Source organism: Nomia melanderi, chromosome 5 (assembly GCF_051020985.1).
Source record: "Nomia melanderi isolate GNS246 chromosome 5, iyNomMela1, whole genome shotgun sequence".
In the NCBI taxonomy this organism is placed as follows: domain Eukaryota; kingdom Metazoa; phylum Arthropoda; class Insecta; order Hymenoptera; family Halictidae; genus Nomia; species Nomia melanderi.
The window spans coordinates 2,553,287-2,579,870 of record NC_135003.1 but is presented as its reverse complement, the minus strand read 5'-3'; the positions used below and the strand labels follow the sequence as shown (position 1 = coordinate 2,579,870).

Here is a 26,584-nt window from a genome sequence, read left to right as displayed (position 1 = left end):
CAAAGAGATTACGCGGAATTGCTCATTCGGAGGATCTTGGAGGGGATGATATTGTTTAGATAGAGGGTAAAAGGGTAGTTTGTATTAACACGTTGACTGCTACGAGAATTTTCAGCGATTTGTTTAGTGATACCTATTCTTTCATAACAGAGGCAAATGGTGTTAGGAATAATTATAAATTATTAGTGATTTTGTATCACGGTACTCATATTGCACTATTATCTCATTACATATGTTACTAAATATTTTTATTCGACATCAGTTTTCTTATTGTAATTGTTAAGCAATTTGAAAGCTTAGTCGTCGATGACCACTGTAGCAGTCAACATGTTAACCGTTAGCGAACATTTTTGAAACTTCTGAAAGGTCTTTTCGTATAATACTGAATTGTACAGCGAAATCTTATAATAGATTTTTCGCGTCCGTGTCGACTACCGACAAGGTAAAAGTGTATAGAGGTAAGGAAAATTGTCCGTAGGTTCTGTGGTTATGTCAACAGAGACGCCTTGATTTCGACTTGTTTTTATTATTGGCCGAATCGCGCAACAAAGAATGCAAATGTCGTAATTTTGTCGTAATCTGTTTCATTTATCTTCTTCAACAATTCTTACAATTTGGCCAGTAACAGGAATCTGTCTAAACCGAGGTGACATTGTTGCTATAATTATTGACTGGATCATCGCCAGTGGGCGCCTACCCCTTATTCTTGTAGATTTTTAGCTTGCAATACGTAGTTGGCACAGAGTAAAGAACGAATATACTAGGAAGAAAGAAAACCATGAATCAACCTTTCGTTGTTTGAATAGTTAAATTATTTATTTGCAGCTTTACATTTTAGATATGAAAGCTTGAAGTTACTATTACGGCGGCATTGGATCACAAAGGGTTGATACATTTTATATGGGTCACATAAAAGTACGTTTTTCGTACACCGAGGTAGAAGTAATAAAGAAATGTTTGTGTTTATGTGAACATTTTATATTAAAAGTAAAAGTTTAATTTCTTTTAAGTATCATTAAAAGTACTTCTATTTGCGATGGAAGTTCTTGAAAACATTGAATAATAAATAAATGTGTTGAATGTAATTGATATTAGTTAAAATAAGCAAACTAGCCCACATACTGCGTTAACATGAAAATTATTGGGGTTCAGGTTAAATTGGTATCTCGTTTTTGTTTAGAATTTCAGAGTGAACGATTGTGTACATAAAGAGTGTATCAATTGAAAGAGTTTTATTATTTTTGACAATATAACAGTATACGTAAGTTTGATGTGGTTGCTATATATATATCTAGAGAAGTGAATTTTTGAACTGGAAGTTCTCACCATGTTTCTTCCAAATTAGAAAAACATAACATTGAAATGCTTCTTGCAGAAGTAATACCGGAAGAAACATTTTTAAGTAAAAAAAACACGAATTCTTAAGCTAAAAAATTTTCGGTCATGAAAAAAACTATTCCAGCATCCAAAAACCGATATTGGTAAAACTTCATTACAAGTGATTCAAATGATAATTAAACTTTAGTTTTGCCTACATTTCCCGTAAAGCATACACGGAATAAAAACGACTTTATACAACACAGTAAAACACACATCATTTTCTGTTAATTTAAACAGACTTTTTATTTTATTACAATTTTTTACATTTTCGTTCTACTGCACTTTTGTTATACCAGAAATATACATATTCACGTCTCACTGCACGCAAATTATTCTATACTTCCACTATACCGATCCACTATACCAGTGTGTTTATAATCTCCACACATGCTTTACAGTACTAACTCGAAATTTCGGGAATATAACGGAACGCAATTCGCTAATGACTTCGGTCCGACCACAGAACTACTCTTTGTGTAGTCAGATTGACATTGCTCGATTCCCTCTTGTGTACTAGTAACGTAATAGGAAATGTTGCAGTCTGATTGCGATGCATCAGCGTAATTCTCGGTATATATGATCGCCGGTTGTCGCTCGCGTTCCCATCTTGAACGTGAAATTACATCTTTCCCGCATGAACGCACAATGTTCCGGCGAATTTGACGCGTCAGCGTTCCACCGCCGGGGAACAGGAACGAAAGGGACTCCCGAGCAAAGACGGGTGGATGGAAAAGTACCGAATCGCAGCTGTGGAGAAAGGAGATGAGGGTTTGGGGCATTGTTTGAACTGCAAACGAGGAATATCGGCGTGTCCCTGCCGCCCTTGTAGTCTCGCGCGAACTCCCGTAATTGTCTCTTGTATTACGATAAGAAGAAAAGATCGTGCGCCACAAGTGGAATGTAATTAATGCTGCCGCCTTTGAACATTCCTTTCTCATCTTTTATTACTTTGCTGTTAACAGCTTATAAATAAGTACAGTATTGTACGATTTTTGTAACATTAAGAATTTAGACTACCTGTTTGTTGTTTTTATTGCGCAGTGAAATGTGATAACGAGAAGTTACTATATTATGCACTGTTTGATATGCGTGTAATTTAATTAATTTATGGGTAAAATATAATTTATGCAAAAGTAGTTGTTTTTAGTTACATAAAACTTACAAATTTTTCTATGAAGACGAACTAAATGTTAGTAGCCTGTATATGTTTTATCGTAGGATTTAAATTAAGAATTGCGTCAACGTAAATCTACTAATTAATTCATTAACTGAATTATAACAATCTACGAACCGTTGAACCAATTTTAATTATATATAAATTTTGTAGTATGTATTACTTATTTATAAATTACTGATCTTTACATTAATAATTATATTTGAACTAGCATATTTTAAAATTAAAAACCAATTCAATGATTACAATAATTATTATGATATGCCTTACATTACCCTTAAAATGCTCTTTCCATTAAAAATAAAACGTTTCTATCATCCAAGAAACTAATATAACATTACATAGATACAAAAAAACAATTCATTAAAATTCTCATAAAACAAGCAAAAATTCAAATCTAAAGCTGTCATAAGACACATCTAAATCTAAGGGTACCAAATCAACGTTCACGCATATCTGACATATGTAACCAACTCGACAAGCTCAACCCATTAACGATCAAGATCGCACAGGAATCCTTCTGTATGCATCCGTCGATACACGCCGAAAGCCCTCGGCATGCTTTGCAAATAATCGATTGCCGATCGACTCGACGAGACGACAAGTCGTTTCCATCGAACAAATAATTTCGTCCGGGCTGGTCACCACGGATGCTTCGATGCATCGTCCGGCATATCAGATCCGAGCCCACTTTACCCAGCTTCATACCCATTATCTTCCATTTGAAAGACAGCTACGCCACAAATAGCTCAGCCTCGAATTCCAATTACATTTGACGAGATCTGGTTGTTACACGAATATTTGCAAATGCTAACGCGCCTTTGTATCCCTGTGCACCTTCGATACAGTGTACTGGGTGTACCTATAATCGTGGTACAACCAGTTCGGAAATCTTTGTATGTAGAAAATGAAGTGGAAAATAGAGAACAACATTTTTTCTTATGATTCTTCATCTTCGAGACAATAGCGTTTGAAAATTTGTTGATCGGTCATACTGTTGAATAGGAATCGTCTTATATGTCTGTCCGTAACTTGCCATTTCCACTTGTTATAAACTCTAATGCGGGCGTGTTGAATAACTCGAACTCGATTGGAGTTGATCTCTGAAATGAAGACTTCTATAAGCATATATTATTCTATACTACTGACTTATTTTTGTATGTGGATTTACTCTCAATTTTCGAAATCAATTATCTTGGGAATGAAGTCTCCAATGAGAACATTTTATTCTATGTTTTGGATTTATTTTTACATGTGAGGTAACTAATCAGTTAAGGTTATATGAATATAAGTAATTTAATATAAATATTTATAGTATAATTTATATTAACCTCTCAACTGGAAAATTAAAAACGTCTCTTTTCTGGTGGGTATTTTTCCTCGCGTGTTGACGGAATTCCACGTCATAAAAAGTACAATAATATAAACAGTCTTCCATATATATCAGTCATTACAATTGCATAACGTGCACACACCGTACCATTTTAATTTTAATATAAACACAACAAGATTTGACGTCATACCCAGACAAAAAGTAAAAATATAAATATCAATATTTACATTCTACATTTACATTTATAATAAAAATTATTACGCTGAAAAGACCTACCACGCACATCCAGATGTTTTGTTCCAAAATTGCTAACGACGTCTTATACACATAGATAGTCCTGGTGCATCACGCACACTAGATTCTTTCGAAATGCATCACTCCATACAAAATTATTAATAACAAAATTAGTGTACACATCTGCGTAAAATAGGTGAAAACGAAATTCTTCGTGTAAGAGTGTTAGATCTTTGAATTAATTTTCAGCGCTAGAGGTTAACTATATAGTTATCTGTACATTTACCTTACATTCGCTCTTCACACATTATTGTGCTACGATTTCGAAAACACCCTGTACAGGGATGAAATACTTGTGCGAAAACAGAGTCGGTGACGCCCCGGGCGGAACGGTGCGAGCAACGTGTGCGTGAAACGCGTGTAATAAGCAAACAAAACGACCGAGACCGGGATATCGTGGCGGGCTAATTAAGTTTTGCTCTTTGCCCGTATTATTTTCTCGCCCACGGTGGCCGGCTCATCCCCCCGCCCCCCTGACGGCAGCAACGCGAATGTACGTCAGGATGACGCCCTGACGAAGGCGCGGCCCCGGCGCAACAAGTGCGAAACGCGCGAAACCGACCCACGTTTTTCTCCTGTTTTCTTTCCTTCGTGATCCCGCTCCGGGCGTGAATATACTCGCCGATCGGGACGAATGAAAGAGGATCTCGTCGTATGTTCGGGAGCACGGGGAAACTTTATCGATTCGATCTGGGTTTTATTCAGGATCGTGGAAGTATTTTATTGATCAGTGTTTCGGAATGTTATTATGTACAGCAATTGTATGTTGACGTAATGAGGACTTTTTAATAGTTCTGTGGATTAGAAAGTCATGTGATAATAAGTTAATATATAGTGTAATTAAAGTCGTATTGTTTTATGTGGTACGAATTGAAAATGTAGAATAACATTTTACATTGATAATTAAAGTGTAGTTTAAGTGGTTTTAATATAGTTTTGATATAATGTAAACTAACTTTTTACAATAATACAGGTATTACACTATTAATAGCACAACGCGTCTACTATTTAAATTTGATATCTATAGAAACTTTAATAACTTTAATTAATAGTTTGACTTTAATAAATAATAATTGGTTTAACTTCGACATTTGAATAGTATTTATGATAAAGCATATATAAGCCCTTAAATTCAAAATTGTTAACCATGGTTACTAAATGGTGTATATACATAAATATGTTAATTAATATGTAAAATGATACTAACTCATTAATTTCATATTCATTACAGGGAAAAGAACCCGCTGATGCGGAAAAGGTATGTGGTTCGGACGGAAAGACCTATGACAACGAATGTTCACTGAAGGCTGCGTCATGTAAATCACAGACCCATATCAATGTCAGCTACATAGGAGATTGCGGTAAGTTATCTAAATTATACTACTACAAAATTTACTGCGTTCTCCATTAAGTCGTATTTCTAATGTTCGCCACTGATTCCTCATAATCTGAGAACTTTTTACTTCTGAGTAATCCATCCAGAAACATAAGATATCACTTCGCCTTCTTATTAATTCATTCTCATTCTTAAAAATTTAAAGTAATTCTATAATCTTCATTCCTTATTCAATAGAAATTTTCTATTTAAATTCTTTCGCACCACAATTAATTAAGAAAGTTGAAAATAACAGACATCGAGTAATATTTCAAACATTCATAATTCTATAAAAGGCAAACCTGCATCTTCTGAATTATTGTAATTTTATATGAACGTCGTTATAAAATTCCGCCTTATTATAACTAAACCTATCCAAAACTGGTTAGAAACGATATAAAGAATTAAAAATAAAACTAAACAGTATATAAATACTTATTTCTAATACCACATTTTCTTATCCCAATATTTATATACATAAATATTACACAGTCTTAAAAAACATATAATTAATCCTAAAATTCACTTATAAGCTGTGTTTTCCCAGTAATTATTTTCATTTCAACTAAAAAGGGACTAAATTGCTACCGTAATAAAGATCAATGGAGAGCGTAGTACGCTTTGAAACTCGAGGAGAACTCGTGATGTGGGTTCGAAGACCCTTATGTCTAAAAAGCAAAGAAAAGAAGGAGAAAATATCCTTTTCAGAACTTTGCGCGCGAGTCGAGTGCGAACACGGCGCTCACTGCATGGCCGGCGTGTGCGTTTGTCCGGAAGAGTGCCCGGAGAGCACAGGAGAACCCGTGTGCGGCAGCGACGCTAAAACCTACCCCTCAGAGTGCGAGCTGCAGAAGGCGGCATGCGGCAGGGATCCTAAATTGCCGGTCTTGCACGTGATATTTTACGGCGACTGCGGCGAGCGATTTGCTGTAGCAGCATTGAGTACGTTTCCCAACCTTTTTATTGGACGCACCTTTTTATTGAACACAAAATCCTTCGAATTATCCACGTTTCAAACTAAATTTTCCCATCAACTTCGGAAAGGCGGGTGGTCTGCTAGTCTCCAAGCATCGAATCTTTAAACTGCATTCGGTTTGTTGCACGTAAACTGGTGGTTATATGGATTCGTTTCACTTTATGAGGCAGCTAATTTTATAATGATAACACTATTTCACGAAATTTAACTCTTTTATTGACTACTTGTTAATGGATGATAGTCGATTTGTAGACACTTAGATACTCACCACTTGAGTTGGAAAAATTCGTGGTCTGATCTGTACGTAATAACAATTTTTGTTACTTTCTTATCGTTGTTATATTCCACGCTAAGAACATGAACAACTGAGCTATTCGTTTGCAAAATATTAATACCACAAAATGAAATTTTAAAAATTTCTGTGAAATATGAAAAATAGAGTTAGCCACTACATAAACCACTCAACAACAAATTCATTACTCTGTTGAAATTTCTCCCGAATTAACGATTAAAAAGTTAAATAGTCTACGTGACACAATCATCGACCGAATTCTGAGTCAAGTGGTCGAACTTCGTTAAAAAAGAAACCACCAGAAGACTTTTCGACGAACCAATAGCTATTAACATGACAAAGGCACAACTAACTCGAAAGAACTCGGCAAACCAGCTCCAACCCCCATTCTCCGTCCGGGTGTCAAACTTAACCAGAAACCCCTTAAAAACGTCCCGTAACGAACCGACAAAGTCTGCGCTAACAACTTTAACTAGTCGATCCGTCCCCCTAACCACTGACCAACAGCGACGATGTCGACGCCTGCGGTGGTCCGCGTCGCCACCACTGCAGTTGACGTGACCAGCACCCAGGGCCGCGGGGACTGCAAGAACATCAAGTGCGACTTCGAGGCCACCTGCGAGCTGGGCCCGGACAGCTATCCCAGGTGCAGCTGCAAGTTCGACTGCGCCTCGATCTCGCCGGAAAACATGCGCCCGGTGTGCGGCAACGACCTGAGGACCTACTCGTCCCTCTGCGCCATGAAAATGGAGGCCTGCCAAAGGCAGCAGGAGCTAAGACCTAGACCCCTTGACCTATGCCAAGGTTCGACCAGAACCCGAAAACTTGCGTCCAACCTCCCCTGCACATCGACTAATTGCGTTTGATTGCTGGGAACTTGCACCCGACCGGCTTAATTGTTTCGTTACACGTCCCTACCCTGCTTCGCTGTTTGGTTGATTTGCTAATGTGTTTGTTAACGACTTGCTTCCTCTGACTCTCTTTAAGAGTTTGCTAGGTGTTTAGTTGTCAAATAATTCATTTGATTATCTGATTGTTAATTATAGTTAATTTCATACACTTTTTTATTCTTCTTCTTGTTTAGCTATGGTATCGTTAGCACCCTTAACGATATCATTTTTTTGAAGTATTGTTAGTTATTTGCATTTTCGAGTAAGGTAGTAACACATAATTATCATAAATGTACTTTTGAAAAACAGTACATATATTTTACTAAAGTTTGTCCGTAATACAGGTATGGAAGTGAAACCTTGTAACGGTGATCCTCCGATTGTGGACGCCGATGGAAAAGAGTATGACTGTGGAAATGGACCAGAACGAAGAGATTGCCCAAGTAACAGCTACTGCCATCAAACCACACGACTCGCTCGATGCTGCAGAAAAGGTCAGTTCAGTTTCAATAACCCATTTCAAAACCGAAAGTATTATCAGTTTTGTTTTAAAGTATTAAAGTATTATATTATTTTAAAGTATTAAAGTATTATCAGTCTATTTTATATTCTAAATATAAGTTTGTACTTTAACGATATGCATAGTATTAACAGAAATTACAAAATATAAACAAAAATATACACAAAAAAATTAGAAAACGTGGCTCTGATCTTAATGATCAGATATTCGATCATAATTTATAAAGAAAAGCGATTTATCATGGTAATGAGAAATAAATGAATATTGTGGGCTCAGCTCAAGAAACTCAAGTGGTTAAGTGTTCGGACTCCTGGCACGGATGTTGTCCGGATGGGAAAACTGCCGCACGCGGACCAAACGGTGCAGGTTGCCCAAGTTTGTGCAACTGCAACAGGTTGGGCAGCGTCTCGGACACTTGCAATCCAGAGACCGGGCAATGCGAGTGCAAACCAGGCGTGGGTGGCGAGAAATGCAACAGATGCATGCCGGGTTACTGGGGGTTGCCCAAGATAAGCGAGGGTCATCAGGGATGCATACGTAAGAACGTTTTGTCAATTGGAGCTATCATATACATTCATACATTTCTAAATTCTAATCACTTTTACATAGGTACTGTCACTCAAGACACTACATAACTTGCAAAATTTCAAATATTTGAAGTAAAAAAAATAATGGTTTCATTTTAAAGATATGAATTCCTGAATTCCTGAATTTGTATTTCAAATAATTCTTTACGTTTCTGTATATTTGTTCATATATTTCCAGATAAATTTTGAATAAAAAATGATATTTATACCATTATAAATTTCGTCTGATTCATAATTCATAATTGATCAATTTAATTTTTCATAGTCGATAATGCAGAAAATATAATTATCTACAGAAATTTTACGTCTGTTTTATTTATATTATTTGTATATTTGTAGTGTTTGTTTACTTACATTTTAATCACGGATTGAATAAAATTGTTTGTGATATTGATGATTGATAACATTAAGATTGGCATGTACTTAATATAGAACTATATCTTATTGTATGATGCTTCAGCTTGCGGCTGCTCGCTCTTCGGCTCTGCGAGAGAAGACTGCGAACAAATGACAGGTCGCTGTGTCTGCAAAACGGACATCCAGGGTCAAAAGTGCACAATTTGTGCCGACTACAACAAGATATTAACACCGACTGGTTGCTATTCAGGTATCATATGAAAGGGTGACCTATTGGTGTTTATTGATGATTAATATCTACTGTTTTAAAAATATTTATAATCCATAAAAGGCATTCGTCAACTATCTATAATTAATATTAGGAACAAACCCTAGGACTAAGTTGATTCAGGAATTTCAATTAAACTCTCAGACATATTCGCATGTCCTATAAAAATTCTATTGGCATTTTCATCGATAAACGCATTTAACACTAAAACTACCAGATGGGGCAAAATGACCCATTCTTGATGTCTACCTTTTGTAATTATTAAAAAGATAACAAATATTTCTCTAAGAAATTATTAAAGAAATTGATTCAATGCCACGTAAACTGAAATGTAAATCGATTAAAGTCTCGACAGATGAACTCTTGGAGTTTCTACAGAGCAATTTTAAAAACTCAGTATAACTGCTTGGTACTTTTAGCATTAATGAACAGATCATGCAAACGTGAAATATTAAATATAACTGTGTTTTACCATGTTTGAACATGCTACACACTTTTAAGATAAAAAATATTTTATCCGAAGATTAATTGAAATGAATTGATATGAAATTTATATTAACGAATATTTCGTTATTTAGCATTGAAATCAGAACTTGAAAAATCGGATTTATATTGTGATTGGTTATATTAATTAAAAGTATTGATTGCTTTAATAAATGGATGTATCGAATGTATTGATACGCATATTCCTTATAGCATGTCATTTCCCGAACGTACTGTCATGTTTATAATAGTCAAAAATTGCTTGATTTTTCGTAGTAAAAGCTTCTCGTATATACAAAACAAGCTAGAAAAAGGGTTTTATAAAATTGACATATGAAATTCGACACTGTCAATTAAATACATATTTTATCCAGATTAGAGTAAACCAGCATTGATCAGTGGAAGTTGGCCTTACGATTTAAAATCTACATATATATATATAAATTCTCCCCTAAATGATTGCAAAACAATTGCACATAAAATTAAAGAAACAACTTTCTAACATATCACACATAAAATAAATCTATAATTTATACTTCTTCATTCACAGAACTTCAATACACCACTTTCCTTAAACACAAAAAATAATCTACTTCGTATTTTTCATACACTATGTCCTCAAAATCAATATTCATATCAATACCCTTATCACATATATCCACAACTATGCAAATAGGTTTTATCGTATTCCATTTAACACATTCATTAATAACAACTATTGCAATACTAGTCTGCATAGTTACAATACTTTATAAAATGCAGTATTATTGTCTTCGCTAAATACGAATAATATTTAAGGAAAGATCTCGTCAACTTGACAAGTTATAAAAATACAGGTTAAAAGTAATTTACATTTTTCTATGAAAAACACAAAATGGTGATCGTCACAAGTATGTGACGTCGGTAGCGAACAGATTAACACATTCTTACACGATACAAGTATAATTGAATAAAATTTGACGTTGCAATTATAACACCTCTTATACCATACATCAAGTTATAAAGATACAAATTACATGCAATTCACTTTTCTTTAAGAAAAAAAAATGGAAATGGCAATTATCAGACTTCGTACGCGATATAAGTATAATTGAATAAGATTTCACAGTGTAATTATAACCGATCGATCAAAGCATTCCAACGTAACGGATCGTATCTGATTGCAGCGGACACGATACCACCGACACCGACGTCCTGCAACGAGCTGGAATGTTATTCCGGCGGCCAATGCTCGGAGATCGGTGGCCCGCACTGTGTCTGTCCGTCGTCCTGTCCATCGGACATACCGTCGGTCCCGGTTTGCGGTAGCGATGGACAGACATACGACAACGAATGCGAACTAAGGCTCTACGCTTGTCGCCACCAGGCAGACGTGGTCACGCAGGCCTTCGGCCACTGCAAAGGTGGGTTCACTGAGCGCACTCCGTACAGGTCTCCTTATATGATACTATATGACCGCGTCACTAACCCCCGGCAAAACCGACGGGAGCAATTTTCACGTTTGGAATCAACTCTCGGACAGGAATCCCATAATGCCGACAGAAATATTGCGCGTGTCCTCTAGGATTGTTCAGCTCGCAACCTAGTCAGCCATTACTCCAATTATAGAATAATAACTCGTGAAAACAATTATTCAAAGTTTGTTTTACTTTGCTTTCTTTATTTCTAATATAATTTTTCTACCAGGTAATTGCGATCATGGATATTTGGATAGATCATTTTTGGTCAATCGAAATCCTATTGTACGTTCATGATTTTTCGTAGGTTACCTTTTGCGACAGAGATTTCATAGAAACTAGTGAATCAAAATTCTGATTTAAGAAATTTGAGATGCATTGTAATGTTTCTCTTAGCGCAAATAATGAGTTGGTATTACTTCACACCGAGAAATTCGGGTTACGAGATGATGCCTCAGATACACCCGTGTATGAAGTTCTGAAAAGTTCTAGCGTTTTCATAATCACGTACACGCTGTTCCCCGTATCTGTATGAATTGCGTGTTATTTTTTTTTTTCGTAATTATGATCATAACGTTTTCAAATTGAATAATTCATAAAACAACAAGAGTTTATTTGTATTTCAATTGAAATACAATTGCGCTCGAGTTAATCAGTTAATTACAAAATCAATTAAATGTTCAAATAAAAACTAAATTGAAGAACCAGATCGAATTGTACGGTACACATTTGAATAATATTCCCGAAACACAATTTTAATTAAAAACAAATAAGCATAGTAGACACTTGAAATGAACGATTTTATAATACTTGGCACAGCCACTAACGTTGTATTCCAAAAAGTTGCTTCATTACAATCTATCGACAATGAAGAACGCAAGAACTTTCCTCAGGAACTGTAATTTTTGTTTTCTAGTCCTCTTTCAGGCCTAATTTTCCTGTAGACGATGAGCAACGAATACGACACGCAGCAATGTTAACGTTAGGCAGCTAACGAAATAAAAGAAGATGTCGTTGGAACGTGAGAGTCTTAACGATTTCGAGGGTTTAAGTATGATATAAAATCTAAAATAGCAGATAGTACTTACGTAAAAGATCGAATCTCTAGGATGACGTGTTATTTAGAAATCGATGGTACGATACCGTAACATTAAAGAAACTGTTGTCGCTTAGGAGACGTCGAAACGATCGCGCGGCTAGGACTAACGAAACTAACAACTTGTTCCTTTGTATCCATTACGTGATAATAAACTTATCAAGTTTCTACTAACATGTATAAATATATGTTTATAACCCCCTTGCCCGCTACTTTGCTTGCTTTCTTCGTTTTCGTCGTCGTGATTAACGGTAAAAGCTCATTTATGGAGACATCCGATCAACTTTCCTAGGAGAAAGAAAGCAAAGTGAGTACTAATAACAAAGTTTCTTCGACAGCTCAAAGTGCTGCAGATAGTAAACGTATTTCTTGATTAGTACACTATAAGCAGTACATCTATAAATAATATTTGCATCGATGAAGTATTGATTCCTATTGTAGAACTAAATTTGCATTATTCTTCAAATGATTGGTGGACGATCGACATAATCTGATGTAATCTTTAATGAATTTTATTTATTTATTTATGTATTTAATTTATGATTTATAATGTTTTATTTCTTTATTGGAGAATTCTTGGATAAATAAGTAGTCTCAATCAGTAATTACAAAATAATATTTAGAAATAAACAAATTTTCATGTTCTATTAGTAATTTATTATTTCATATTATATTGATATCAATACGATTTTATACATTATTATAAAATAGCCACTTTTCTTTAGGGATTATTAAAAGACTGTAGAAATTAATTCATTTAACGAGTATTATATTAAATATTAGATTTTATTTATTGTTGATTTCTTCAACTTTTTTCGTAAAAACAAATATTTGAATAAACTTCTGGAATCTTCTTTACGGTTCCTTCAAATAGTATGGTAAGTGATGCTTTTGGTAGGTACGATACACTAAACGTGTTTCTCACTATTGAAGGCTTAGTTAGTGTACAGATTAATCAATATAATTAAAATATGACGATGTCCTTTTATTTTATGCAAATTTCGTAATATGTACAAAATACAAATAATTGAAATGAATTAAAAAGTCCTTACCTCAATGAACCATAATGTACAGTTTAGTTTATTTCAAAACAAAAAAGAGGAATATTAAAGTTTCTTTACTATACGTACGTATAGAAGAACTCGAGATAAAATGCAGAGTCAACCTTGCGACATAGTACAAGAGACAAGTGCAGTAAAATGCTCTTACATATTTTATCAGGTTGAGACATGAAAGCAACGGTTTGCGTTTGCATCTCCGACATCCGCGACAACATACACGCATACGATCTTCTTTAGAAAATATTTTAATCTCGTTATACGAAGACAGTAGCGATCTTTTCCCACGTTTTACGTGTGCGGCATTATAGAAGGAGAGTACGAATTTTTAATCAGGTTATAAGGATACTGCGTTGCAAGAGAACATCAGATATTTTTTTATTGCGTTACGCGTGGATAGCAGTCACTTTTTAATAGTGGTACACGTGCATAGAACGATAGCAATTATTTAATTGTGTCATAAGATTACTGTGTTCCACGAGAAAAATTGCAATATTTTTATCGCATTACACAAAGGCAGCAGCAACTTTTTGTCGCATCGCAAGAGTACCACATTACAAAAGACCAGAAGCAAGGTTTTGATCGCATTATACAGCAGTAGCAGCATTGTTCTGAACACGTTATACGAGCTCCTATTGTACATTCTTTCTAACGCAACACTGAAACTATATTGGTACACAAAAGTATTTAAAATCCATACATTTATAACAGAAATATTGTGCTCATCGAATTTATAGATATTTTCATATTTTTGTGTATGATACTTGCAGTACACGTAAGAATAATGTATATTAATTTCATTGAAATCGAGTAGTACACATCTGAAATGTCCATTTCTCTTACAAGCATATCAATTTTAACACTATTACTGTCAAATGAGTCAAATTGTCCCATTCCTGAATTCTTCTTGCCCAATTATTAAAAAGATGCCAGATGTTTCTCTGAAAAAGTACTAAAGAAATTGAATGCATAACACGCAAACTGAATCAGAAGTCAATCGAAATCTCAATAACTGCAATCTTAGAGTTCCTACAAAGAATTTTGGAAAAATCAATTCTACCTAGCTCTAAATACTCTTATGACCGAGAGCAGAATATCTTACAAATAAACCAACTCTCGCACACTCATCCCACGGTAAATCCATGAACATCCATTTTCCTCCGCAAAACGAGATGAACCGAATCGAACAATAGGAATTTAAAGAGTCAGTCCGACCTGAAGATCCACGGAACTTCCTTCATCCCCGGAGTGCGGTATCTCGCTCGTAGGTAAATTCCAGGAAAGTTGGTGACGTTAACTCGCGAAACTAAGCGGCGAAGGTGGATTTAACTAAATCACCGTCGACGACCAGGCGAAGTCTCGTCTTAAGTGGTCCCGGTGAGATATGCCGAGGCCCGGCGAACTTAACGCCGGGTGAACCTTTAAGAATACCCGGTAACCGAATGTGTCTTACCGGCGCAGCCGTTAAGCGCGGCCCTCGGTCAAAATAAATTAGCCAGCGAGAAGTTAAAGCTCGGTCGAACTTCCCGATCGAACCTTGTACCGACTGCTTTTTGATACCGTTGTCCGCCATAAATCCACCCCTCCCCCCTCCCCCCAGTCGCCGTCTCGCTCGGAGCCATAGGCTCCGTCGGCGTCGAGGTGAAACGGTATCGAGGGCCACGATAAATCTGTCGAACCACGAGAGGCACGGAATTTCTCCGTTGCACGGCTTTCCCAATCAGTTTTTCCGAGTTCCCAGCGAGAACTTATTGGTCAGAAGTTTTCGGATCCACGACCGACGCGCGCAACGAATGTTTCGAGGCCCCGTTTCACTTGAGAGTTCACGGAGAAGTCGTTTAGACCATTACGAATGGACCCTGCAGGAATCTGTGTTTATTTATTGCTATATGAGTTGTTAATGGGATTCGGGGAGAAATTTGTTTGTTGTGGGAGACGGTGTATACGTAGGAACTGAAGGGAATATTTTGGTTGTACTGGGAACTGTAATTGAGATTTGTTTCAAGATAGTAATCTGTGAATCATTTTCAGAGTCAGATATGACATAACTGATAGAATTAGAATTTGGGAGAAGTTAGTTTTTGATGTTTCTTGGTAGAAGTTAAGATTGTTGGATGAGAGACGAGACTTCGTTAAGTAGGTAATAAGGTATGTATTCAGAGAAAAATGCTTCAATATTTATCTACATGCTTACTTTTAATGGAAGTTTCTTGATTTTATTGTTACAATATTACGAAGTATTAAGATGGAACGCTTGATTATAATATGTTTGTTTTAGTTATAAGTGAATTTTATAAGGTTCTTAATTTTAGACATTTACATAGTGGGCATGAAAATGGCCGTAAATTATATTTGAAATCAAATAATCAAATTTATTTTTATTAACCCTTTGCACTATAATTTCTTTCATAACTGCGCCCGACAAGACTATTTTATTGTTCACAATTCATGAAAAAAAAGTTACACACTTATTCAACATCTACGTTTACTCTAAACCATTACAATTAATAATAGAAAAATAATATTTAATTTGGACTTGAAAGAATTAAGTAACAAATTTTTATTGGTAAAATAAATTTTAAAAATTCTTTAAGATTTATAATTAAATTAATCATTTTTATAAAATATTAAAATGAACTAGGATTTGTGAAGTTTCATTTGAAATCGTCGTCATAAGTCGGATACGATATTGTAGTGCAAGGTGTTAGCCATGTAAACAGCTATCTATTATGTAAGTTTTCTTCAAAATTTTTAAAGGTAAAAACATGATAGGGTGAGCAATGCCATTTATTTTAAGGAAAAATCCAGCTTTCTTCGATCTTGCTGAAAGCTCGGCTTAAGAAAAGCTTCCTTGGCTGATGAGGTAACCACGAGCAAGATTTTGAAGACAAATTAATCGAACGTGGCCCGAGATTTCACGCCCACAGTAACGAAAAAAGTAGTTCCAAGAAAAAGGCTTTCAAACTTACGGTCTACCTGGATCGTTTCGTTTAAAATCTTATATAACTTCATCAACTCTTCCTTCCACCTTAATCTTGATTTATAGTATTTTTAAAATGTTCATTCAGGAAAACATGAAAAAAAATATAATTTGTTTTCTTCTATAATATATTATAATAATACAAAGATAGGAACGAAACACCTAATATAAAAGTAATGTATTTCTAAATTAACATCTAGAAAAATAAATCTAGGAAAATCGAAACAACAAAAAAATAGAGTTTAATTTCACGTAACTACTGATTTGCCCAACTGCCCATTGAAATCAATGTAACGTTAACAAAGTTACCGAAACGGTTCAAGCGACACAATCTACTCCCGTTTCACCACTTCTTTAACTTTTTTCCGACAAATCGCAAGTACAGAAGGATTGCTTGTTACTGCGTTGTCGATGTAGATTCGTTCGTGTTCAGGCCACGAATAAAGTGAACTTGGCCGGGGAAAGAAAAGAAAAGACGTTGTCGCATGCATCCACGGCCCGCAAGTATTCCCTCAAGTATTCCTGCAACCGACGACAAAGTTCGCGAAACGAAACGTTGGAATCTATTAAAATCTCCTGTCGGTTCCGTAACCTTTCACCCCTTATTTTCGATTGCTCAGCCCCTTCGACAGCCACCGCACCCCTTTCCAGCTGCCATCGTCCGGTCCTCCCGGTCGCTGGAAGTCAATCTCTTAAAAAGTTCTTCCTCTTCTTCTTCTTCTGCTTCTTCTTCTTCTTCTACTTCTTCTTCTTCTTCGTCGAGACTCGTCTTACAGAGTCAAACATAAATCAGATTACTTCGGGCTTGCGAGCCAACCACCTTCCACCTTGCCAACCCCCTTCCTACGCGAGCTGCGCGCTACACGAGACCACGATCTCATCTCCCGACCGCTTTTTCGACGCTTTCTCTTCCGTAGCGTCTCGCGCTGAAATGAAAATGTGGACAAAATAACGTGAAACCGTATGTACAACGACAGTTTAGAGTCTGTTGGCAAAGAAATGTGGGATTTCTTTGATATTGTTCGTATCTTTCCTTTTTTTTGGTGAAATTATGAATATAGTTGGGAAATGTTATGAAATTAGGAAATTTTCATGGACTTAAAGTATAATATTAAATGGTGAAATCAGATTACCTTATATGCAATTAAATACAAATTTATGAAGTTGATTAGTTAAAAATAAAGCAAATTCCCTATTACATGTTGGCAGTAAAATTACATTTTTAAACTTTATTAAAATCTTTATGTCAGAACAGCTAGCATACCAGAAGAAGTTATAAATACCTGTAATCTAATTAGAAATTTATATTAAATTATTATATTGTAGAATAAAATGGTTTTCTTTTACATTAATAAACTAACACTTGATTTGGTCGAAATATTTTTCAGGCAGTTCGGTTCTGTGTTTAAGATTTGTTTGAGATCTAATTGAGACATTAATATTTTATTACAAAATACAAAATTGTTGAACGGGAGTACGCGAAATTTTAGTTATACGTAGTTTAAGATACACCGGCTGTGATTGAAGGATCTACATTTTGTTTGCGGCAGAGGGCGGTTAATGTAGCGTGAAAATATAATGGGGTGAATTTGAATGATATACGCAGCTGCTAAAAGTATGGGTGTATCACTTGGGACTTTACAGTATTATGAAGCATATTCGCTGATTTTGCGAGTTAAATTGCGAGTATATAATTTAAAAGCATTTTATGCATCTTCAGTTCTCACCCTCAATCTCACATTTTACAATTTATTCCGCGACTACGTTCGCAATTATTTTACTTTTAATAATTCTCTAGCAGTAAATTTCAATATTTTCAAGCATAAAATAATATTTCGCATCAGTTATTGCAAACTGAAAATTAAATTACTTATATTTTGAAAACACTTAAACGTTGAAAAGTGTACGTATATCTTATGAATATAAATGTTCCTTACCATAAACATTATTCAAAATTACCTCTTTGTTACATAAAATTTCCTTTTAGCTACTATTTTAAATACCTCACTTGATCACTAATATAAAAAAATCTCAGCCTTCTGTTTAAGAATTAGACTACGTTTTAGCCCGATTGATATAAAGAAATATTTAAAACGATCAAACTGTTGAAACGTTTGAACACCAATGCCCACTTCACAATATTTCGTTTTAGAACATTATTATATAACACGTGAAATAAATACGAAATATCATGAAAATTCCACAGAAGCTTCCAAACGAGTATCAATCGCAAGTCCGATCAACAATCCGTCCTCCTCAGTCTATGCAAACAATCACCGTTTCGCCGTAAGTGCCCTCGATCGTCGATTAAAGCGTACAAAAGGGGGGATGAAGGAAGAATACAAAGGGCAGTAAACAGCGGCGACATCGTCGTCGCGTTTGAACTCGCCAACGTCATTGCAATTCCGCGCATTCGACAGATAAACAGGGCCGGTAATCCCCGTGCCGAGTCCCTTCGCTTCAGCATTCTTTGTAAAATAAACAGGAAGGGGGATGAAATAATGGAACAGGCCGAACGGTAACGGCAACGTCGATAAAGCCACCGATGAAAAGGCCAATCGTCGGAGCGGTGGCCAAGGAAGAAATTCTCCGGCTCCGTAAATGCCAACTCGTATTTCCCATCAGGCTCTCTCCTCCGCCAATCGGCGAACACTTAAATTGACTAAATCCATTCCCCTCGCTCGATCTACCCCTCGCATCCTTCCCATCCCCATTCAGTCTTCGCCGGTTTCCAGGACAGAAAATATTGGGTTTGCGCACGTGGAACTGTCGTTTCGAATTGGACAGTTTAAACGAAGAAAAAGCGGATTATTAGGTTGCCAAGGACGTCCTACCCCGGAGCCGTTGTTTTAGAGGAATGTTCGTTTTAGGAAGTGACGCGACGTTTTTATCTATTGTTGGGTCGATTTCTGGATATTATTTTGGTATTAATGTTTTCGTTGATCGTTGGACGTAATTTTACTGTTTTAATAAATATTTGGAACATATCTTTATTATTGGGCAATGTTCATATTGCAGTGAAAACGATTGTTTCAATTGGAAATGAAAATAGATTTGGTTGAATAGCAAACTATCGGAGAAAAGGAAGCGTTGTCAAAGTTGAGCATTCTTTTACTTAAAACTTCGATGAAACTATAATTCCACCAATTTTTAGGTAAAAACTTTTTTATTAAACCAGTTGAAACAACATTTTCACGAGATGAAATTTCGCTCATAATAGCTTTTAAGCATCATATAAAATCTCACGATCACATTCGCAATTTTTCTACTGAAATATCAAGCTTATTATTCCTATCAATCATAAAAAAAATGATCAAATGTTTTCGCAATATATATTCTTTCCACAAAACCAGAAAAAATTGCATACGTGTGACGGACAATTTCACGTGCGCAAACCGAACAATAGTTTTCAATGGAGAACAAACACAAAAGGAAAGTTTCGTTTTCCAATTGTCCCCACAGTCAATAATCGAGTCGATTATATATCGAGAGTAATACGCAAATATCGACGAGAAAAAGAGAGAAAAGGAAAATTCAGTGGATACACAGAGGGATAGCGGGTCAGGAAAACAAAGGAAAAAGTAGCGTGCAGCGGAAGTCGTCGATGTGAAATAATAGGAAGCAACGCTGCAATTGGAAAGTAATTAAAATCCCATCAAGCCGTCTCGAACTCCTGTTGCCGGGGCCGCGTAACTGCCTCCGATAGAATTAGCTTTTCGATTCTCATTATTTAGAGAAATTGCGACGCACCTCCGCCTTCCCGCCGCGGCTGTGCTCGACATTGTATGAAGCTCTGATTTCCTGTCGTCCCGTTGCCTCGACAGAGTTGGAAATTTGTTAATTAAAAGTCTGAAATGTCGAATTATTAGGTTTTACTAAGAATAACTTTGGTTTTTTGAACTTCGTTTTAGAGATGAATTATAATTAATACTTCAAAGATCGTATGCTATTTCTGCTATGCATTCTCCAGAACTAATGATTTTGACATTTAAAATTGATAAATATATTGAAATACTAAACAATTCATAAACTTGTTGAATTTATTAATAATTGTCAACAATAACATTTTTAACCCCTTTTCATGCAATATTTATTCAGACTCGTAATGAAGTTCTCAAACAGATGTTACAAAAATTAAATGTTACTGAATTATTTTGAGCTCAAATTAACCGGGCACTATACCTTTTTACCAACGTGACCAGCAATATGAATCTGTTATCAGCAGTCTTGATGTTTTATTATTGCGAATTGTGGAAAAATTTGACAATATTCTGAAATACTTATGATAGTCTCTAATTTAATATACAAATTACACTTTAGCCAAATTTTCATTTCCTTTTGCCATAGAAATTAAAAATCGTGGTGAAGTTTTGAAGAAATGAGATTTTCATTATTAATTGTTCTGTTCTGAAATAAAAGTGGATATAAATAAATTGAGAAGATTTCTTTATTTTTCGGCAATTTATTAATGAGTTTTAAAATATTAGTAACTACCTGTAAAACGAAAACGAAAAAAACCTTATACATAGTGTCTTAATTGTTAACGACACTTTATTACGCGTTTACTAATCATATGAACGAATATATTTTTATTTATTTGTTATAAACGATATTTTAGAGAAATGAAAGTTTGCTTTTAAAAATTAGGTTAGGAAAGAAAACAAATAATTCAATTTACATCAATAAAGTTGGCTTTAACGAGAAATATCGAGTCAAATCAGTTCTTGAACAATATTTAATTTTTCATCAGCTCTCAGGGAAATCCGAACTTTTAAAGATATTTGAAACACTCATCTTGTCATCGCTGTTTCTCGGTAAATCTTATTAAATGAAGTAATATAAGATGAACAGGTAATTAGATCAGGAAAATGAGGAATCTGGCAGATTGGTTTATACACCACTTTATCGTCGCTTTACGAACTATCAAATATTGATTCCTGTAACTTTCGATCCTGATATTTCTAGCTATACACTTAAACCCAAAAGTTTAATACCACCTAGCTAATTTTTGTCAAAACAACAATTCTTCGTCTGAAACAAAACGAATACATACAATAACGATTGAACTACAGATCTCGAACATCTTTTGTCAAATAAAATTCATTCTTCAAGAACATCTAATAAATATTTCATTTTATATATAATAAAATAAAGCATCAAATTTTACATAATCTCCAGAATCTTACATAAACAAATGCCTAGGAAAAGATAGAAGAATCTGTATTCCCAAATAGTACACCGTTTCTTCATAACGAATACTCCTAATATAAATTAAATTTGAACAAACTGCATTACTCAGTGCTATTTGTCAAATTTCTCAATGAATTAAAATCCACTGTATTCCGTTGAATCTTTAAGCGGTAACAAGGTTTATAGAATATACGCAATCCGAGGTACAAAAGCTCGCGCGTTGCTATTCGTTGTTCATCCAAAGAGTGCCGGGATAATGAAATATCTAAATAATTTTAAATTCGCCGGAACAATAGCGACCGGCCGCATCGCGTGTTGAATTTTCCTCCAAACGGCTGCAGAATGTCGGAATTTCGTGAAATTTTCAGACGATCCCATGGTGAACACCGATTTCCCGGTTAAGAGGTATACAGCAGTCCAGTACACCCAGCCAGCAGCCGCCATTTCTCCATTATCAAAATCTACCAGGCATCTGCTAGTACCAGAACCAGATCCACGGTATTATTACACTCACCGGGCCCATCAAGAAACCATCACGATCGACAGAGACAATTTAAAACACGGTAAAAGCCCTGTTTTCAATTACCCCGCCCGTTTTCACGGTACATTTAACAGACAGAGTGGTTCAATATTGATATTTACCTAAGATGAAAGTCCTCTTGTTCTCTTTATTTATTTTAATACGTAATCTCCGTCGCCTCCGTTATGTAATTTTGCGATCGATCGATGAATTATGATATTCTGTTTAAAGGAAAATAATGATGCTTGTTCAAAGGAAAAATATATTTTATTTTAAACGGATCCTTGTAGATCTCTTAAGTGGTTCACTTTAAATGAATATTTAGCCATTTCGTTATTAATACGTTGACCGCCACAAGAATTTTGAACGTTTTGTATAAAGTTACTTATTCTTTTATAACAAAGATAAATGGTATTAGAATTAATTATTAATGATTTCATATCATAGCTATTAAGTTATGGTATTATTTAATTAAACCAGCTTTCATTTTGTAATTGTTTTCAAGTAATTTGGTAGCTCCAATCATTGGTTATCACCATAGCGGTCAACTTGTTAACATACATGTTCATTAAATAGTCAACATTTTGTAACGCGTTTTTTTAGATATTGAAGCAGAGTGTGATATAATTTTAAAGTTAATAACTAGTGAATCGTGGTGAAAGAGAAGGAAAAAGCTTTGGTTATAAGATAATAAGATTAAAGTGTATAAAAATATTTAATTATAATTTGACCAGTTCACTATGAATCAGAATACAAGATAAAGTTGTATAATTTTTTATCGATTTATCTTGAATATTTAAAAACACAAACTTATGAATATTGATTGCAAAGTATGAATGTAAAGTACTAATTACTTATCGCTTGTGTACAGAATGCAACAGAATTTGTAAAAGTAACAATCTTTAACCAATCTATTTCGAATTGGAAAAGATTGTTTTCAAACTTTCTTATTAACATTCCCAATTTATATACTTTAACCATTCCTATGTATTTCGTCTAATGATCTTAACTTATATAACGCTTCTGATGAAACATTAACCTTCTCGCAACGTGTAGATCCTAACAAAATATAGTCCCTCAGTGTAACAACATAGAAATGAACATTTATTTCTTACCAAAGGATAAACCCGCACGTACATAACTAACGTAGTAGTAGAATTGTTCCAACAGCGTACACTCGTCCCTCCATATACGCGAATTATGCATTCCACGTAGATTCGTTTTACGCAAATGAAAATCGCGTGAATAGAGTTTATGGATAGAGAAGAAAGGGGACTATTGGAAAGAAAAGCTGGTATAAGTTCTACATATACATAATTATTTCACATAGCTTCACAAAAAATTAATAACAATAACATTTCAGAAAACAAAAGTAAATTTTCTTCGGTGCCACTAAATTCATATCACGTAAATAGTGTTATGATTTACCGCGTAAATGGAGAGACGGATGTATCACAAAACAAAAACACCATATTACTCCATCGAACAGCCTACTTTATACAGATAAACGTGAGGAAGACGTTCATCGGGAGCATTGCCTTCCAATAACAGCTTCGTAATTCGTTTGCGATAACATTCTCGGCGTGACGTAATTAATAGTTCGAAATAGCGACGGATCGTGATAACGAACTGGCTGTGTATGCGCGCGTACGTGTGTCGCTTTGAATCGTGCACTCTAAATCGGCTTTGCGGTTAATTCTGGATCAGCTCGACGTCGCCGATCGGATCGATACCGTTCCGGACGCAGAACATACTCTTCTCACAGGAAACGGCTCGTGAGCATCGATTTGTCGTTAACGATACGGTTTTACAGGTGTAGCGGCCGCGTACCGACCGACTCCGGCGACAATCCGCGTGGTCACCCCTTTACTCGGCGATCTCTGCACCGACGATAAGGACTGCACCATTCCCAACAGCGAGTGCTCCAATGGCGGGTGCATTTGTTCGGAAGGCTACGCAGAAACCAGCGACAGACAGGAATGTTTTGGTGAGTAATTAATTATCAGTATTCTGTTTCTCCACAGAGGTTTTTAGTAATGTATAGGGTAACATCACCTAATATGGAACATCTGATTTGAAAAGCTTGCCGAAACGAGAGACATTCATATTTCTTCAATGAAACCTGCATCAAAATACGAAAAAATGAATAAACATTCATACACTGATCGGAAACAATGCAAAAATTTAAATGCCTTCAAATCATGGTAAAAAATGTAAATAAAGTGAAAATCTGGAAAAATCTGAAAAATTGGATCCTAGTATGAAACACTATAAATTATAAACAAAAATTATTTTAATCACGAGAAATGAATATTTATGGAATTAAAAAGGATAAATAAACGAATTTTCTTGAATTTATATTATGTTAATTTTTTCTTTTTTTTCTTGTATACATATATGAATTGATATGAACACATCGAAACTACTACATTCTTCATAAACACAGTCCATTGTATATATTTTTTCCATTATTATTATTTTTATAGTTGTCATCATAAAATAAAAATATAACATAATAATATGTAACATTAACAAAGAATGTGTACCCAATATGAAACATGTTCCATATTAGGAACACACATATTCCGATAGAAAAATAATAACTATTTTAAGAAGAAAATAAATTTGTAGGAAATTGCTTTCAATAGTGAAAAAGAAACATGCTTAATGATAAATCATGAAGAAAATAAAGCTTTTTGGCTAATCTATATTAAGAAATTTGATTACTTAACTCGTCGTTCAACAAATTTAATGTACTACCAAATACAATAATGCTTCACATGCAATGACAAATTCTTACTTAATGTCGAACTATTAATATGATTATTTTCTATTACTAATGAAGTGTCTTCCATGGTAACTGACACGTTAAATTATTTATTTTCCAAAATATTGTAGTGTTCCATGTTAGGAGTTGTTCTATATTAGACATCGTTCTTTTACAGCAAGATTAATCCAAGATGTTTCACTTTGGAACTTAAGTCAGTATTACTAAATTTGACTGCACATCAATGTAGCATTTTAATCTAAGAATCTTCGAGAAGTACTAAAATTACATTTCTACATGACGCGATATTAAGAATAATTATAATAGAAAGTGATGAAATATGCAGCTGTTCAAATGAAATTGATCAAGTCTACCTCTAAATGAAAATATTAAATCAGGGATAAGTGTTCCAATTCAGAAAAGAAGTACGTTTATTCGAAAGTAGAAATCTCTGTAAATCTATTTAAAAATCTTATTTTTTCCAAAACACATCGAATCAAATGACAGAAACATTTATAACAATAAAATGAAAAGTAAAAAATAAGGCTATTCCATTTTAATATTTCACAATAATTATAACCGTGTTGTTCATTTTCAAATGATCCAGCCTACACTGTTAACACGAAAAATCGTGTTCTCGTCACATCCATTCTCGATATCTGGATTTACATTACCAACCTTTAATTAAAGATTAAAGAATCGTTTCCTGCGTACCAGGAACACACGTTGCTCCCAGATCCTCGGAAGGAGTGAACGAATCTAATTAACCCTGTTTCCAGCTAATTACGCGCCGGTCACACCGACCGAAGAGTTCCGTGCCTGCCTGTCGTATCCGTGTCACGCGACATCGACCTGCATCGACCTGCCCAGCACGACGTTCGTCTGTATCTGCCGGCCGAATTACACCGGGCTATTATGCGACGAGGAGATTAACAAAAGGGATTACGAAGTGCCATCGTTCGACGGCAAGAGCTACGTAAGGATGAGCCGGCTGAAAGCTTACCACAAGTTCAGCATCGAGGTGGAGTTCAAGACTTACGCCGACAATGGGATTATACTTTACAACCAACAGAAGAGCGACGGAACTGGGGATTTCGTGTCGCTGGCCATCGTCGACGGGTCTGTACCTGTTAACAACTGAACTGACCCCGGACACGGGGCACCAACGTAACCATTGTCACACATCTCGGCGAATATAGGGTGTGCCGCAGGTGTCCTGAGCAAACTGTGTTTTAATTCAATTCTAAAACAGCACAAATCTACTTTTTAACGTTATTATATTAGTTATTGATTTAACTGTTTTTAACTTACTCAGACTTAGGTGGTAATATTAAAAATGTACACGCAATGAAGATGTATGTGTAGCCAATGCTCGAAGCAACAATCGATAAAATAGATAACAAATGAATGAACGTAGATGAAAAGAAAGATTGATTTTCTCGAAATGTTGATTGATTTGCTTATGGTGTTTTGGAATTCATTGCTTCAATTGGTTGGATACTTAACCATGGGATTAAAACATATATGACAAAAGACTGAGGAAAATACTTTGACTGCCACGAAGTCCGGTGACACCATGTTTTAGAT

At 35.2% G+C, this 26,584-nt stretch overlaps 1 protein-coding gene across 1 annotated transcript in view; it reads left to right on the top strand.

The window, feature by feature from the left end:
- LOC116424797 (agrin) overlaps positions 1–26,584 on the top strand; it is a 631,033-nt gene that overhangs the window by 587,838 nt on the left and 16,611 nt on the right. The window contains exons 11-20 of the mRNA XM_031971677.2: positions 5,413–5,542; positions 6,265–6,498; positions 7,332–7,628; positions 8,059–8,208; positions 8,511–8,771; positions 9,282–9,428; positions 11,096–11,332; positions 22,079–22,273; positions 24,044–24,217; positions 25,777–26,116. Coding sequence (XP_031827537.2) covers positions 5,413–5,542; positions 6,265–6,498; positions 7,332–7,628; positions 8,059–8,208; positions 8,511–8,771; positions 9,282–9,428; positions 11,096–11,332; positions 22,079–22,273; positions 24,044–24,217; positions 25,777–26,116 — 2,165 coding nt within the window. The remainder of the gene's footprint in view (positions 1–5,412; positions 5,543–6,264; positions 6,499–7,331; positions 7,629–8,058; positions 8,209–8,510; positions 8,772–9,281; positions 9,429–11,095; positions 11,333–22,078; positions 22,274–24,043; positions 24,218–25,776; positions 26,117–26,584) is intronic.